The 16,868-nt window shown below is 44.8% G+C and overlaps 1 protein-coding gene across 1 annotated transcript in view; it reads right to left on the minus strand.

Annotated features, from left to right (window-relative positions):
- The window catches only part of ZCCHC4 (zinc finger CCHC-type containing 4), a 374,799-nt gene that overhangs the window by 93,187 nt on the left and 264,744 nt on the right, over nucleotides 1–16,868 (minus strand). Inside the window, exons 9-11 of the mRNA XM_078678377.1 lie at nucleotides 14,087–14,208; nucleotides 8,982–9,057; nucleotides 1,071–1,122 (exon numbers count right to left, since the gene is read on the minus strand). Of these exons, the coding sequence (XP_078534503.1) occupies nucleotides 1,071–1,122; nucleotides 8,982–9,057; nucleotides 14,087–14,208 (250 nt within the window). The remainder of the gene's footprint in view (nucleotides 1–1,070; nucleotides 1,123–8,981; nucleotides 9,058–14,086; nucleotides 14,209–16,868) is intronic.

Below are 16,868 nucleotides of genomic sequence, written 5' to 3' on the forward strand. Positions count from 1 at the left end.
CAGGCTTCAGTCAAGCAAATCACGCAGAATGCCCTGAACACATGCTAATGCTTGAGGAACGTATTGAGTGTACCACATATCTTCTCTGCAAATATCTGTGAAGGGGAGTGGTTTTCAGAACACCATTGATGCTACCTTGGCTCTGCTGGAGTAAGCCCAAAGCCTCTCTTGACCATGAGCTCCAACACTGTGATATATTCTGCTAAACAAGAGACTAATCGCCTAACAAAAGGCCTGGTGAAAGTCTACTATAAGTAATGAATAAATGTTCAGAAAATCAGGTAAGAGCTGTTCTTTACAGGTAGAAATTTAGAGATTTGCAAATGTCAACATTGATAAATCATCTTCTGATTTGAGTGAATTTATCTTAGTGGTGTGTTTGGGAATACATGTAGGCACTGTCCAAAGGGCACACTTGAAGAAAGAGCCTGAGGTGAGCAGATTCTTCGGGCCAAGGTACAGGGTACCACAAAAGGCAGTCTTCTACGTAAGCAAGTCTAACAAGTGTAAGTCACAGAAAACATATGCAGAATTGTTTATGCACCAGAAATGCCAGATTTATCTCATACTGAGGTGGTGTCTCCTTAATCAGAGGATGGATGTACAGGAGTCTGTCAAAGTGATGCTTTTATCACAATAAACAGGTCACTGGGATGGTTGTGGTTGCAAACTTCGAATCGGAGCATTTGCAAACACAAAATTGCTTTAGATCTGTCCATTTGTCCTCCTTTTGTGGTAATTATAGACAGCAGGCACTGGATCAAGTTATTGCCACTTACACAGCAAGAATTTGTGCTGACCTGTTCTGATTTGTTTGCCTTCGGCATTCATTGATTAACAGGATTTTGTTGCGTTATAGATGTAGTATGTACACTTTAATGAACTCTAGAGTCTTTTTTTTAATATAAAGTTGTGTGCTTCGACGCAGGGGGCATTTTTATCTTGTGTCAGTTACTCGAAAATGTTGTAAACGTGTTTTTAAAAAGACTGTAAACAATAGACCCTTCTTTACTCAAGTGGACATAAACGCATTCCTTATGGTAAGATTTTAGCATAATCAACATACTTACAAGGTTTTACACACTTCCTGCAAAGAACGCAGTGTTTCCATCGCCTCCCATCCTGCAGAAAATTGGGGGAAAAAACATACCAGCACATTAGGTGTACTATACAGTATCTTCATTAGGACTACATAGTGTTCCTAATAATACACAATATCATATTAAAACTCCTCCAGCATCTGCAGCCACAAACTGTGCAAGAAATTACAGAGATACTACACCTTCAGTATTTAATTTAACCTAACTTAAAGAACCATCTAAAGGTAATGTGTGCGTTATGCAGTAAATCACCACTTGTTCACTAGTTACCTCGGAGAGTGATTACCACAGCCGCATTTGGACAAGCCTGGTAACCAACATGGTAGGTGGAATGGACACTGCACCTCAAGACAAGTATAGGAATAAGATCCACCAGAGTTGCAATGGTTGCCGGTCTGGAGAAATTAAAAATATATACCTTACACATCAATAAATATATGTGTAAGATTTGGGATTCTTATAATCCCATGAAGTCCTGAAAAAATAACTATACACTAAAGCAGGACTACGGAGTGGTTCGGGGGTACACATGTATTGTCACACTGAGATAAAGTAAATAAAAGTATTTGTTCTTGGTATGACTGTCATCAGGAGCCAATGAATGGATATTAAGCTGAAACACATTGATCGCATAAAAGGAGGTGTAAATTTGTTATAGATAAAGTGGTGAACTAGGTGCAATCTGCGAAGGAGTCATCAAAGGATGTATTTCTATGTTGAAACTAAACTTCCTATTTGTAATTAAAACACACTTGCAATGACTGTGTTTGCATTTGATAAAATATCTTCAAGGATTGTGCAATTTCTATTGATTGGGTAAAAATAGGATTACGTGTTTTTAGTTGCATTTTATATATCCTATATAGAGGAAAGTGAATGAATTGATGGGGTACATATTTCTTATATGTTAGGTCATATTTACCATAACACTGGTGCTTGTATCTAACTGTGAAATGATATAAATAAGTTTCTAATATTGAATTTCTATGAGAAGTGATAACTGAGCTAGCGCATTTTGAATAGGTAACATTTCTATATATCTCATAAAATGCATTCAAGCAATTCTCATACAATTCAGTTATCTCAATTGATGTTACATTTTGGACTGTTGCAGCAGTTCATGCTTTGAACAAATTATTTATCGCTTTCATAAGGAAAATCAATGACTTTGTCGTTGGACTCCCGTGTCCAAAAGCCTAACCCACACTTTCTGTTGCACAGAAAGACCAATGTTCATAGTGCTCAAAGCTGTCTCACAGAAGTCACTGGACCTCATGTGTGCAAAGTCTGGTCATATCTTCAACCAGCATGAGCATACGTGCCCACACGTTCCTGACATAAATAAGCACAGAAGAGTACTGTTCAAAATTGGGCTAATGCTAGAGAACTCAGCCAGCAATAATGTCATTGGCATTAGGCTGTGCCAAAAAGAGACAACCAAATGTAAATATTCTGTATATCTGATAGAGGCTTCTAGCTGCAGATTCCAAACCTTTGAATTTCCCAGGCTTCAGGCTGGGTCCGGAAACTTTTGCTGAACAATACCTTTTGCGCACACCATCAGGTGACTCCATTCGGCTCCTCGTGACATTGGTGGCATCATTAGCATTGGTTATAACATCACAGTACCTATATAGGCGCCACCCAGCCACGCGGATGTCAGTTCTTAGCTTTCCACGCCAGTTAAGCACTGATCAGGAAATAGCTACCCCTCTGTCGGTTTTAACAGGCTCTTTCTCGATTTTTTGTTGACTTCCAAGATTTTTTCAAATGTGTGAAAGGATGTCTTTTATGAAGATTGGGTTTAAGCCGAGCGGGGCTTGTCTTCGCACGATGTCGGTCACGATGTGGAGAAGTGTGGCTCAATGGTTAGAGCGGCAGACCCTGATGCAGAGGTCTGGCCCGGGACCAGGATTCAATTCCTGCCTCGGCTGATCTTGGGCTCATAATTCCTCGGACCTGATTTCTCGCCTCGGTGCCTACTCTAAGCATGGGTCCCACGCTGCAACTCTGGGCAATAGCTTGCTTAGTCTCCACAACGGCCCCCTACAGCGCTAGGGATGCCTGGTTGCACGCTGGGGATGCCCAGGAGTGGACATTTCTCGTGGGAAAACCAGGAAGGGTTCCCTAGCGGTATGAGTACAGCGCCAGGACACTCAGGAGTATCAGTGCGCTTTACAAGTACGTCTACATTTACATTTACATTTACCGATCCCCACCTCGTCTGCCTCTGGTGTCTTGAGCGCAACCACGATCCAAAGTTTTGCTCGGACTGTTGGCCATGGCTCCTGAGACCTTACAGGAGCGGGTTTTGAAGCTCCTTGTGGCCCTACAGCTGACACCATAAAGAGAGACTCCGCACACGTCCCAGTCTCGATCGAGTAAGAGGAGGTCGGGGGACCACTCTTAGAGCCCAAAGTCCTCTTCATCCCACTCGAGGTCATCGGGAGACTTGCGAAAGAGGCACAAGAAGAAGTCCAAGTAGACTTCATCTTCACCTCGGCTGTCGTCTGTTGATGAAGCAGGTAAAGAACACCCATCTCTAGGCACGGTTCTACGGAGCCAGGGGCGACTTCGCGTCTCCCTCCTTTTCCAGGAGCCAGAGCAACCCCATTCAGATCAAAGAGTTCTACGATGACATGCGTCACGTATTGGAGCGGGCCGACCCCTCGGGTGAGCCTTCGAGCCTGCATGGTTGGAGGTGGCCCAGTCGGGTTTGATGCTCTCGGCTCCAGCCACGGCGCAGGTGGGGCCTCAGAGATCAGATCTCTGATCTGGGTCGACGCTGGTCGTGCCACCGTGACCTCCCCCGGCATCAGACCTGAAGTCAGTGCCTGACTGCGGCGCCGGTGCCGGTCCCATCCTTATCCCAGATGACACGGAATCGGAACGACATCGCTCGACGCTGATTCCAACGTTGATTGAACCCAGGGGTTCTATATTGTCGCCTGAACACTTTGTGGACATGTTAGGCAACAGAGAGGAATGGCAAGGGTCTAAGGACCCTCTGGAACACCAGGATGACTCTGCAGAGCAGTTGGACTGGTATGAGGAACTTGGGGAAGCCAATGGACTGGATACTTCTCCAGATACTGGCATGCTCTCTCCGCGAACATTGGCTACGTAGGAGGGGGCATCTTATGCCATGGTGGTTAAGAGGGCAGCTGAGGTCCTTGGACTGGAGCTGCCCTCAGTGGAGGTCAGGACTAATCTCCTGACTGACGTGCTTCAGCCTGGGGCTTCCCCCTCAGAACCACTTTTGCCTTTAATGAAGCACTTACTGATGTCCTTCTAGACACATGATTCAAGCCTAGCACAGGGGCTCCTGTGAATAGGACAATCGCATGCCACCATCCCCCGGCTCTGGGCGACCCAAAGTTCCTCAGCCAACACTCCACCCCAGAAAGTTTGGTGGTGCAGGACTCTACGTCACAGGGTGTGCTCCCTTCCCCTCTACCAGATAGGGAATCCAAGAGGCTGGATTCATTTGGTAAGAAGTTGTTTTCTTCCCCAACCTGGCATTGCGGTCAGTGAATACTGCGTGCTTATTGGGCCGTTTCTCCCACTCCCTTTAGGAGACGGTTGTGCAAGTGCTGCCACAAGTCCCAGAGGAGGCCCGGGCTGTGCTCTCTCAGGAAGTTAAGGATGGTAGAGATGCAGCAAAATTCACCATAAGGTGTGGCCTTGATACGACGAATTGGCTGGGCTGATCGATTTCCACAACAGTGGCCTTGAGACACCATGCCTGGCATAGGACAATTGGCTTCTCGGATAAGGTCCAAGCAAATCTTATGGACATGCCCTTTGATGGAACCCGCCAATATGGGGAAAAGGGAGATTCGGCCCTAGTGAGGTTGAAGGGCTCTCAAGCTACGGCCAGATCCTTGGGCCTCTTTTCAACTCCTCATGGCCAGTCTACCTTTAGCCCCTTTAGTGGCAACGGAATGGGTTTCCAAACACGTCAGCCCTATCTCAGCCACCGTCCTGCGCAGGCTACCCAAGCTGGACGGGAGCGTGGACGCTGTTCATTCCGGCCTAGGAATGGAAGCCAGAAGTCGTCGGCCACCCTGCCCTCCGCAGCTGCAGCCTCCAAGCACTCCTAGTCTGCCTCTGCAAGACCACAACACTCCAGTTGGCAGAGGGAATCCATCATCATCATCTCCCCCACTGGAGGTCTATAACATCAGACAAGTAGGTCTTGCTAGTCATTCAGGAGGGCTATTCTCTGCCTTTCCTTTCTTTTCCTCCTCCCATTCTGCCAAATCAGGAACGGCTGACGGAAGATCATTTAACATTTCTCCAGGAGGAAGTTCCAGCTCTCTTGGCAAAGGGAGCTAAAGAAAGCGACCCGGTTTCAGAAGAAGGCAGTGGCTGTTATTCCAGCTACTTTATGATTCCGAGGAAGAACAAAGGGTTTTAGAACTTCGGACCGTCAATCTCTTCTTCAAGAAGGAGGAATGATGGTGATATTGGCAGCAGGTTAAGGGTGTCAGTCTTCTCCTTCCTCGATGACTGGCTTTTGAAGGCGCCCTCGCCCCTGGCAGTTGTCTCCCAACTTCAGACTATGGCGAACCTCCTGCATTTGCTGGGGTTCTCTATAAATGTTCTGAAGTCACACCTGACTCCTTCTCAGATGTCCAGTGTGGTAAGTAAGTATGGTTTTAAATGTATGTTATGTGTATGCTTGCAGGTGGCAGTGAGTTTAGATGAGAGAGAACATGAGTATATGTGAGCATGTTGTCTGTATGTGTCAGCATGTGGGTGTGGATAATAATAATAATAATAATAATATGGATGAAAGGCAACACTGCACAAAAATTGCTCTGCTGCCATGTGTCAAAAGGAGAGAAAAAAATGCATTCACGCCATTCCTTACAAAAGTTTCTAGGGGGGTGGGAAGAGGGGGAGAGGAACGCCTTAGAAGAGGTCTGGCTTACTCGCTTTGATCGTTCATTACAAAACAGGGCAAGCACTATGGCCCAGAATTTTCAAAGATCAAGTCAGCGCCACAAGATAGATAGTATCTAACATAGACTGTTATACTTTGGATAGTATCTAAAATTGACATTTATACTCATCATGCAGTTATGATGAAACTTCAGCTATGTCAACTGGTGTGATATTAGGGTCATATGACATGGCTTTCTGGAAAAGGTTAGGGACAAAAGTCATATGATGTCACATCCTGTGATGTCATGAAGGTCAAATGATATGTGATGTCACTTCGGCTACCCCATGTATTTTGGTGAATCGATGACCATGCTTGGAGCCATTGCTTTTTACTTTTGGAGAAATAACCCCCTACTTTGAGGCTTTGTTTCTGGAAAAGAGAAATAAATGTAAGCTGTCTGGAAAGATAAGGTGTCTAGTTGGCAGGCTTTTCAGTTTTGACAACAGTGGTCCTGCAAGTTGGGGAATAACTTTCTCCAACATTATTTTCACTGATATTACATGGATATTTAAATAAGATGGATTACATGGATATTTAAATACGATGGGTGAGCCACCACTGCACCAGGAGAAGAGCTGCCAAAGACGAAACGACCTCAATGCATATTCCCTCAACACTGCATGGAGAGGGGAGAGAAACTAGCTCCTGGGTATGAAACGTTTTGTTTTACTTCTGATGCTGTATTCTTTACACGTGTTTCTCGTAATCCATGCATCTGGACAGTGATGGTAGCCACCGAGTTGGTGGGTGACATTTAAGAAAGAAACAGTACTGTGCAGCCTCACACACACAAAAAATGTGGCACCAGGCTCAACTTCAAAACTCTTGTAAGGACCTAAGAACTCTGCCTAAAAAGAAAATCCCACACAAGGGAGCACGTTCACCTTTACTATAGATATATTTCAATAGGTCTTGCCCCAATGGTCGCCGCAGGGGCATTGAGAGACGTGCACTGGACGGATGTTCCCGACACAGGCCATGTAATATGATATGCGAGTCAGTCGCTTCAGTTTACGGCTCTTTGCACAAGGCCTGAAAACAAGAGCTCTGCGGTAGACGGCACCCTCACTGAAGAGGATGAGCAAAAGATGTTTTTTTTAATGAAAATGAAAGAAGAATTCAGTACATAGGCTCCTCAGTACATGCCACAGTGATCAGTAGAAAAAACTGGGGCTGCTCTGAGCCTGCGCCAGGAAGGAACCATGCTGTGTGTTTGCGTGAGCATTCATGGTAGTGAAATGCAGTTCTGTATTAAACATGTTTGAGAAGCAGTTTTCAATCCTGCCAGAGGGTGGCAGAGCCGCCCCAAATTAGGAACGTGAGAGACCCAGCACACAAGATTACTCGTTAATTTCAGACCACTATAAAAACTCCCTTACGGAGGGAAAATAATAGAACTATAATGAATAAGAATGGGGCTATATTTATTACGCGTAGATCATTCACCGATGTTATTCGCTTTTTCGTCTTCTGTAGCTCAGGATGAGATAGGTTCTGATTACTGTTCAGGCCTGCTGGTTTGTAACTTTATAAATTTAATGAAGATTGTAATTTTTCTTTTCTTTTTTTACTGTTATTCAGTCTGCCTTATGCTAAATTCGCGCTTCATTAAAATGTTGACTAAAATATTTAAAATAAACAAATGCTATTTGGAGGGGTTCCGACAGGTAACAGAGCTCAAAGTAATGGTGGTAAAACGCTGATAAGTATTTAGGAAAGATGCATATATTAGAAAGCAAAAGGAAGCAGAAAACGACCTTTGTACCGATAGACATGTTGAGCTGTTTCAAACGCCAATAAAAAGCGGAATGTTTGAAAGCTAAGCCTCCAGGCAAGTTCAGAAATATGTGGGCCCCACAAAGCACTCCACCGCTATCAATCCGGATTTAGATCGGTCAGAGCCTGAGCAACACAAATGGTGTTAGTTGAAATCAGCGGGGGCCTTGTCATCGCCCAGAAGCACCGAGGACTCAGTTTAGATGTTGGAGGTTTACGCAAAGCGGTCGAGCCACCTCACCTGGCTGCCACTTTGAAAGCACTGGCGGACAAGGACAGCACCAATCAGAACGCTACCCTCGCCACCGCACGGGTACCTGAGGAAACACCCTCACAACGTCATATCCGCCTATAATCAGGGGCTAGTACGGCCAGTGATCACCTAGCAATAAATGGCTACCCTGCCACCACCCGAACTTCTAAGAACCACCCTGTTGTGCCCATATTTGGTGTGTATGCCGGCATGTTCTGCTATACTTCTTTTCTGTACCACTGTAACTGAACTATGTGCATGTTTTACTGAGACACCGAGCTAGAAATAAATAGTTAATCATTCTATCCGAATAAAGTGTGCTTTTTTATTTACAGTGGAAAGTTTTTGATGAAAAACTAAACAGTTTCTCTGACATGTAACAAAAATATTCTTTGGCTTCGGGTGTAGTAAAACAAGCTGGCATACACGAACCGAAACAAAAGGAGGCCTGAAAAGAAAGTCCATTGTGGTTTAAGCGTTTAAGAGATGTGGATGGTAATGGTGGAATTAAAAAACACAATTAATGATCTGAGACAGACACGAGGTGAGGCACACTTCTACATTGATTCTTGACATTATAAGGATTAAATTAAAGTCAGCCAGTAACTGATGCTAAGATTGAAGGCATAGCAGGAAGTTCTACTGTAAGGCATTACGAGAAGGCTGTCTGGTGCTTCACTAGCAGATAGCTTACGATTGCCACTAAACTCAACAAATAGAGCCACACGGCTAAAGGACAGAGGGTCCTAGAAAGGCAGACAGCCTTGTACTACCAGAACCAACCACAGCAGGACAGTTAAGAAGTCAAGAAAAGTGGTTCAATGCAGACAAATCATTTGGCCACATAAACATCAATCCAGTACACTAACCAGCCACGGTGTGTTAAAAATGAACCACTTACTTTAGATGTGCATACATTGCAGATTTCACAGTGTTGATTGTCTGATGAAACGTACCGTTGGCAAATAGAGCAATACCTGAAATAAGTCAACACATGTTTTAAACTTGTAACCAAAAACAAAAGCTGAACATAGCAGTAGATTAACTCTATCTTTAAAATGTATAAGGAGGTTTTCTGCATCTCAGACTTTATTTTGTCTCTGTTAATTTTAGTACTACATCTCAAAAAATGATAGAATGACTTTTCTTACTTGTGATGCTAACAGCCATGAAAGATACTGAAAACGACTCTGTTCTTATTGCACATGGTTGACCCAATTACATGTTCACGCCAGCTCTGGACACGCTCACTAATGGGATGTTATCTTTGACCAATTCATATTAAATGTCATGATTTGCCTCCATTCTGGTCTCTTAGTCTACAAATTAGAATTACTGTACGGTACTGCAGAAATGCAAAATCTTAGTGTCCTAACGATAGGTCTAGAGTAGTAGACCCAGAGGATATTTATACCATTTTGAGCTGTGTGTGAGATACAATCTTACAATTATAGTCATTTAATGTGTTCCATTTCATGAAAATCACAAAGATGTGGACAGCAATGTTAAGTGCCACCCAAGGCAGATTCTTTCTAAACGTTGTGAGATGTAATCTAGATACATTTCATCCTAATTCTCTGCATTCACTGTTGAGTCAGAGTGATCGACTCAATCCTTGGATTTGAGGTTTGTATATTAAATATAGAACATGGCTGTCATTTCCTACTCGTTTTTGTATAAGAATGTTAAAATACTTTGTTACTTTTTCCAACTTTGCCTGGTGTCTCAGTATTTTATGTTGCTTTATTTTTATTTACGGTATTCATTGTGAGGTGTTATTTGTTTTTTTTCTGAAAACTGATTCACACTTCTTAACTATTTGGACCATGAATCTGACTTAATACAAAATGAAAAAGAAAAAAGTATTTACACTGAAAGAGCAGCAAATCAGAAACACATGACATAACAGAGAACAGATAAAGAACTCTAAATAAGGAAAACACTAAGAGACAGGGGCAATCTGGTGTTCATGGTGCTGGGGGAATCATGACTGGTGGATATAACCCTTTTGAAAGTGTCTATTTCCTCCTCACATCACCTTAGGACTAATTATGAATTGTTTTCCAGAACTCTGTATAGGGGCTCCTGCGCGGCCAAGGGATTCACCAGCACTAATACCGACTAACTTAGGCAGAGAACACAGGATTAGAAACCCCTTAATAAACCTGATGGACTTGGTTATGTCCTTTATTCGTTGGCCTGGCCCCCAGGTTCTGAGAGCAGCCATACAAAACAGGATTTCATCGAGAGCCCCGTTCAACAAAGGTTCACTGCTCGAACTGCTTTGCCCTCGCAGGAATACTGCAAGCCGTTCACATTGTTTCATTATCAGCTGAGGCAAGCCCCAAGTGCGGAGGATATAAGAGTCCTATACATTGGACATAAGTCTGCCCTACCTTGAACAAACAGGAAATCCTGCAGAAGAAGTCTGTGCCAAGAAAATTAGAGACAATATGATGTGCAGTTTATCAGGTTTTGAAATAACCCTAGCAATGTTCTCGCAGTGAAATTCTAACCCCTTCTCCCACCAATGAACATTAACATTCCCTTGAAGCGCTCCGGCCCCCTGCACCCCAAATAACATTGTTACACCTAAACACGTTTTACTAAAGAACTCCTATTTCCCACTCGTTGTCCTTGCGTCTCTATTACCTTCTCCATCTGCCTGCCTGCACTAGGCCCAGTAGGTCTTTTCTCAAGACTTCACTGAGGGCTTTGCCCAAACTCCTCTCCGCTCTATTCTTTCCCTAGTCTGCCTTATCGTGAGCTCTCGCTTTCCGCCTCCTTCCAGCACCTCTCCATTCAAATAATGCAGCCTTTAGTTTGCACTGCCTGGTCCAAAGATATCCCTAATCAGTATAGACCAGGGATGAAGGTGGTGGGCTCAACGTTGTGCAGAGGGAAATCTGATCTTCCCTCTGCGCATGCACGTAATTGAGGGACGTGGTGGCAGTGCATAACCAGCTCAATTCACCCTGGAGCTCCCAAAACTTCCCAGGTGGAGAGTGTGGTCCCCTCTTCTCCACGCAGGACCCACCTTGGGCTAGAGACCATTCCTGATGCTCTGGTGTTGTGAAAAATGCTACTTTATTGAAACAAGCAACGCTCACAGATGATCGTAAATCCTTCTGCTTCGCCACATGCTCTAAATAACCCTACTGATGTAACAGTAAAATTCTAACCCCTTCCCCCAACCCTATGCGCCTGCAACACTCACCTGGGTCAATATTTCCTCCAATATCTCCATTGTCAATGCCTTACAGACATTATCCTTCCTCCAATCCCTTGCCCAGCCTTTCAACATCTATTTTGCAACTCTTCCCCTGCTTGGCTCATACCCTGAGAAATACTCGTTATAAAGGGCTAAGTTACTGGGGATAAAACTTTTTCTACTAGTGACCTCACTACTGCTTCTTGTCCTCCATCCCCTCACTGTTGCTTTTTTTCTTCCTGACTTCTCAACTATCAAATATGACTAAGCCTGTCTGTGCGTCGCCTTGTCGATGCAGCTAGGGATTCTACTGCCAAACACAGAGCTTTAATTTCAGTAGTGGCCACTAATCCTCTGGCACCCTCTCCCCATGCACCCCCTCTAGGGCCAAACCACAGAACCTCGACCACTGGAGGTGAGACAGCATCTGAGCTCATTCTCTAAGCCCAGGATGGGTCTAGCTTGGAACATTAGATTTAACGGCAACCATCTCCTCACCAGTTCTCTTAGCAGCTTTATCTACCATCCGTCATGCAGACAATTTATTGAACTCTCTCAGCACAGCTTAACTGTCCGTCAAAAAGGCCACATTTTTGATAGACAGTTTATGTCCCCAAAGCTCTATTGTCAAGAGTACTGGAAGAAATTCTATAAAAGCAATGCTGTAGTTCCGTCTTATCCAGTCAACCACCTACCTCAGTGTCTGTGCCAGTGTAAACCAAACCCCACTGCCCTAGAGGCATCTGAAAAAATCCTGGCATCCCATGTACATGGGTCTGCATTCGTCTCTCTCCTCACTGCAAACTCGTTGTCTACCGCAAGATCTTCCTGCCACTACTAACCTACAGGCAAAGTTCCTGTGCCCTAGGACTTGCTATAGTTTCCTCAGCTCACATTCGGGCCTGCCAAAAACTTAACACAACAACACTCTTAAAGTGGCTAACTTCTCAGATGGCAGCCTGCAAACCATCACCACCGAATCCATCTCTAACCTTCAAGAGGTCAGTGCCATTACTGGCCCTTCAGTTTTCTTTCAGAAAAGAGGAACTCCCAAGTCAAGGGACATGTGTGTCATCACGTCCATTAGCCTCGCAAAATCTCCAGTACCATTAACCATCCCCACAATAGACAAAATGTCAAGAGAGTGTAACTCCTGGTCCGACGCTGCCACCCACTTCATCATTGGCTTCAGGAAGGTGTTGATACTCAAACGTGGCACAGACCATCGGCTCAAACATCACAGCATAACATACTGTCAAGTACAAAGCATACAGAGAGGGGCACCGTACCCAATGACCCAATGGCCCCTGAGACCTAGTCTCTGTGTTTCGATCTCTCTCACTTGTCACAAAAACCAAACAAGTGACATCCTGGGAAATAGGGAAAATATGGATAGAAAAAGGAAGAAAGAACCCCAGGACAATACCTGCGTAATGACGTACCTGCAAAACACAGACAAAGTCTAGAAATGTGACAACTTTTTAACTATGGCCATCAAGTAAGTCTCTCACACTAACCACCGCTCAGGTTCTGGGCAACCTGAACTCTTCAGGTTGTTGCAGACACAGGTAGAGCAGCAGAGAAGAACCACTGGAGATAGCCAGGAGTGCAAGCAAAGCAGGGGGCAAGACCACAGAAGGCCCAGTAGTTTAAGTCTGATGTAACAAACCCCAGTGAAGGAACACTAGGCAGAAGCCTGGAGGATTAAACAAAGGCGTCAGGACACTGGGACGCTGAGGAATTGGGGGAATGGGAGATTTTGAAAGAGAAATGGTTGGCAGCGAATGTTGATGAGTAAATGCAGTGAGTAATGGTAAATTACCGTGAAATAAGTGATACAATGTTAACTTGGAGGAGAGTTTAATTTATATGGCTAAGAATGCCCCACAGCCGAAGGACAAAGAGCAGGCACCTGTAGTTTAGGGTTAATAGAATTCTAGTGCACATTTGTCAGTGATATGGATATCAAGACAGTGAATTTAAGAAAGGTGACCAAGATGTGAGAACAATTTGAGAGTACAAAGTAATGTGAACAGGAGTTTGAGCTCCTAAAGGAGGCTTCATTTACAGCATCCAAGTTGTAAATGTGGGACAACAGGAAAAGGAGTGTGGCAACTACTGATGGAGGTCAATTTTGGTTGGTGGTAGTTTTAATTCAAAAGAGTGACGTTAAAATTGTACTATTACTTTTGCTTGAGGACCATTAAAATGACTGGACCTGAAACAGAGTGATATTGAAAAGAAAGTGTAAGCAATATATTGGATCTACCTGTCCCTATCCCTTTGTCTCCCTCCCGCCCTATGTCCTTGTATCCCATCTGTTACTACTGTAAAGCGATCTGATACTATCACGGGTCTGGTTCGCGCTCTATAAAATACTAAATAAATTAAAAAAAATACATATGGTGACAAGAAAGTTTAGAACATTTCTTATGGGTGGGACGTGGGACGCTTGCAACACATGTTAATCGTACCCATGACTGCAACGTCTTTTTGACCACTTAATGTAGTCATAGACTGATAGCAGGTTTGGAAGTACACAGCGCAGATCAAGGTCATTGAGTCCTATGGCAAAGGCCTATTTTTGCTAATAATTGACAAACCTGTTGAAAGTATACAGTCGTCTTCGAGTGCTGCCACACCCGTTTGATGCACAGCAAATTCTGTTCCCACCAATCAAGTTCCCACTTAAAAACAGCCATTTAGTCCTGTGCAGTTATACGCATACAATAAAAGGTGAGACATCAGGCACTTTGTGACATCAATGTGGAGACACTCTGATTTGGACCTCTTACCTGTATCCTTCCTCCTTTGGAAGAGTTATCCTGTTCTGCAGGATGTTGGTGAAAATGCGTACCGGTGACTGTTTGCGACCAGTCTTTCCATGTTTATATTGTGCATGGTTAGCATAGTCCACCTGTAAATTAACATTAACAGCAAATGTTAACATTGTAAGCATTAGGTTTGTGATGGGTAACAGGTAGCTTTGAGTGTGTTCACGCTGGACCAGGTAAGTGCATGATTTCAAAACCTAGCTGCTTCACTGCACTTTTTACATTGGACAATATGCATGTGGTAGAAATATGCAGTTTTTCTTTTTCAATAAGTATTTACCATTGAGAACACTGGTCTGAGTCTCATTTCTGACAGCTGGAGTAAGGAATGTCTGGCATGGAGACTCCACAATGGGCCTGACAACGCCAGGTAACCGAACAATATAAAAAATATATTTGCGAGTAAGATGTTCACTTTTTGATATCTATTAAACAATTGGAAAACAACACTGATACAACATGATGCTCCAACATGGAGCTGTAGCGTCACATTACCGCTACATAGCACATCACAGGTCGGGCCTAGCCACTTTGATCTGTTATCCATATATTTACAACCATGTTTAGCACGTATCACCACTGCTTGTCAAATATGAATCCATGGAGGCCGCTAAAATGGGTCCCAGAAACAGCCCACGCTATTCCGCCCACATCGTCCAAATCTTAGGGTGTTTCAGGGGGCATCCTTTCGCTTTATAGATTAGCAATTCTAAACCCATACAAAAATCAAGACCCTTCTTCCACAATCCAACTAATGGAGGGGAGGCATCTTTCCATGCCTTTGCAATGTTGCGCTTTGCCAGTGAAAGGCCTAAAATTAATAAATGGCGTTTATAGGTGTTGCCCCCGATGTCATCAGTGATGTGGAGCAGGGCCAGGCGCGGTGAGTATGGGATATCCCAGCCGAGAACCTCTGACAGGCATGTAATGACACTCCGCCAGACTTAGACAGTGTTATGCACTGCCACACAATGTCTATAAGGGTACCATCAGTCATTTGGCAGCGCAGGCAGAGCGGGGATTCAATCAGCCCGGCAAACCAGAGCTTATATCTGGTATAATAAACCCTATGAAGGTATTTAAATGGAATATATCGTAATCGAGCTGCAATGGCAGAACCGCGTGGGGATTCCAGTCCCTCAGCCCAGTCTTCGTCATCTAAGGGGCCAAGATCCTGCTAGCACACCTCTCGCGTTTTATCTAGTGTAGGGGGGATATTTGTTACAAGTGTTCGATATATCTTGATGATTTTATGTTCCCCGTAGTCCATCATAAATACTTTAGCTTCAATGGGACTAAGTCAGGCACAGTTCCCTGGTGTGCGAGACATGGGGAAAAGGCATGGTGGAACTGAAGGTATTATAGAATTGCGATCTATGCATTGTATATTCTTGTTGAATTTCCTGAAAAGACATTAGGGTCTGACCATTGTGGAGAAGTGTGGCTCACTGGTTAGAGGAGGCAGACCTGGAAGCAGAGGTCAGCCCGGGACCAGGGTTCAATTACCGGCTCGGCGGGGTCTTGAGTCCTAAAATGTCCATGGACTCGACAATTCTCGCTCCGGTGCCTACTCGATTCATGAGTTCACACTCTGCGACTCTGGGCAATAGCTTGCTTATTCTCCACAACGGCCCCTCGCGGCGGGATGCCTGGCTTTCACCTTGCGGATACCCTGCCGGGGTTATCTCACAGGGGAATACCAGGACGGGTTCCCTAAGCAAGCGCTTAGAAACCGCTTGGTGATTTGCGCTATATAAATTCCTGTACATTACATTACATTACCATGGAGGACATTGCCCACCCTGGAAATGCCTATGGCACCCCAGCCGGAGAAACCAGATAACCCAACCAGGGGGAGAGGAGACCATTGTGCCAAAGAGGCGTCTCTTTTGTTAATCTGACCCACCATCCCATTTGTTGCAGTGATCTCTTCCAAATCTTAAATACTGTGGCGGGAGCCGGAGGCAGGGCTTTCAGGGCCAAGCCCGTATATAGAATCGTGTGGAGTGACATATTACCCATCTGCAGACATTCAACTGCATAGGCGGGATCTCTTCTGTCACCATACCACCAGTCGTTCAGGATGAGAAGGTGCGAGGCCACATAGTATGCTTGGATGTCTGGTGTTGCTATGCCTCCACAGTACGTGGACTGAAGCATGTTTTCAGTGCCACCCGGACTGCACCACCTCGCAAGAGAAAATGTCGGAGAACTGGGTTCAGGTGTCTAAACCAGACGGGCGGAAGCGGGTATGGGTGATTCTGAAGTTGGTATAGTAGACGGGGCAGTGAGACGTTCTTAAAAATGGCGGATTTGCCAAATAGGGAGAGCAGTAGATGAGACCAGGAATGGGTTTGGTGCTTGATCTGCGTCCACAACGGGGCCAGGTTCCTTTCCCAAGACACAAGTTGGGAGGATGACAAGAAGACCCCAAGATATTTAAATCCTTCTCGCACCATCGTCACCTCGCGTGCTCACTCGACCACGGGCATCCCACCCTGCAGATGCCACAGATATGATTTGCAGGGATTCATAAAGAGACCGATGTCTCTCCAAAGGCTTGCACGATCTGGAGTAGTCTGGGTCCCGTGAGGAAAAATAATACATCATCCGCGTAGAGTGTGATGCAGTTGGAAACTTCTCTGGACCACTCAAAGCTGCGGATCGGTGTGTTGATCCGCACCCAGGCCGCGAGGGGCTCCATGGCCAATGCGAAGAGGTATGGAGAGAGGGGGCAGCACTG

This window comes from Lissotriton helveticus, chromosome 2_2, assembly GCF_964261635.1.
Source record: "Lissotriton helveticus chromosome 2_2, aLisHel1.1, whole genome shotgun sequence".
Taxonomy (NCBI): domain Eukaryota; kingdom Metazoa; phylum Chordata; class Amphibia; order Caudata; family Salamandridae; genus Lissotriton; species Lissotriton helveticus.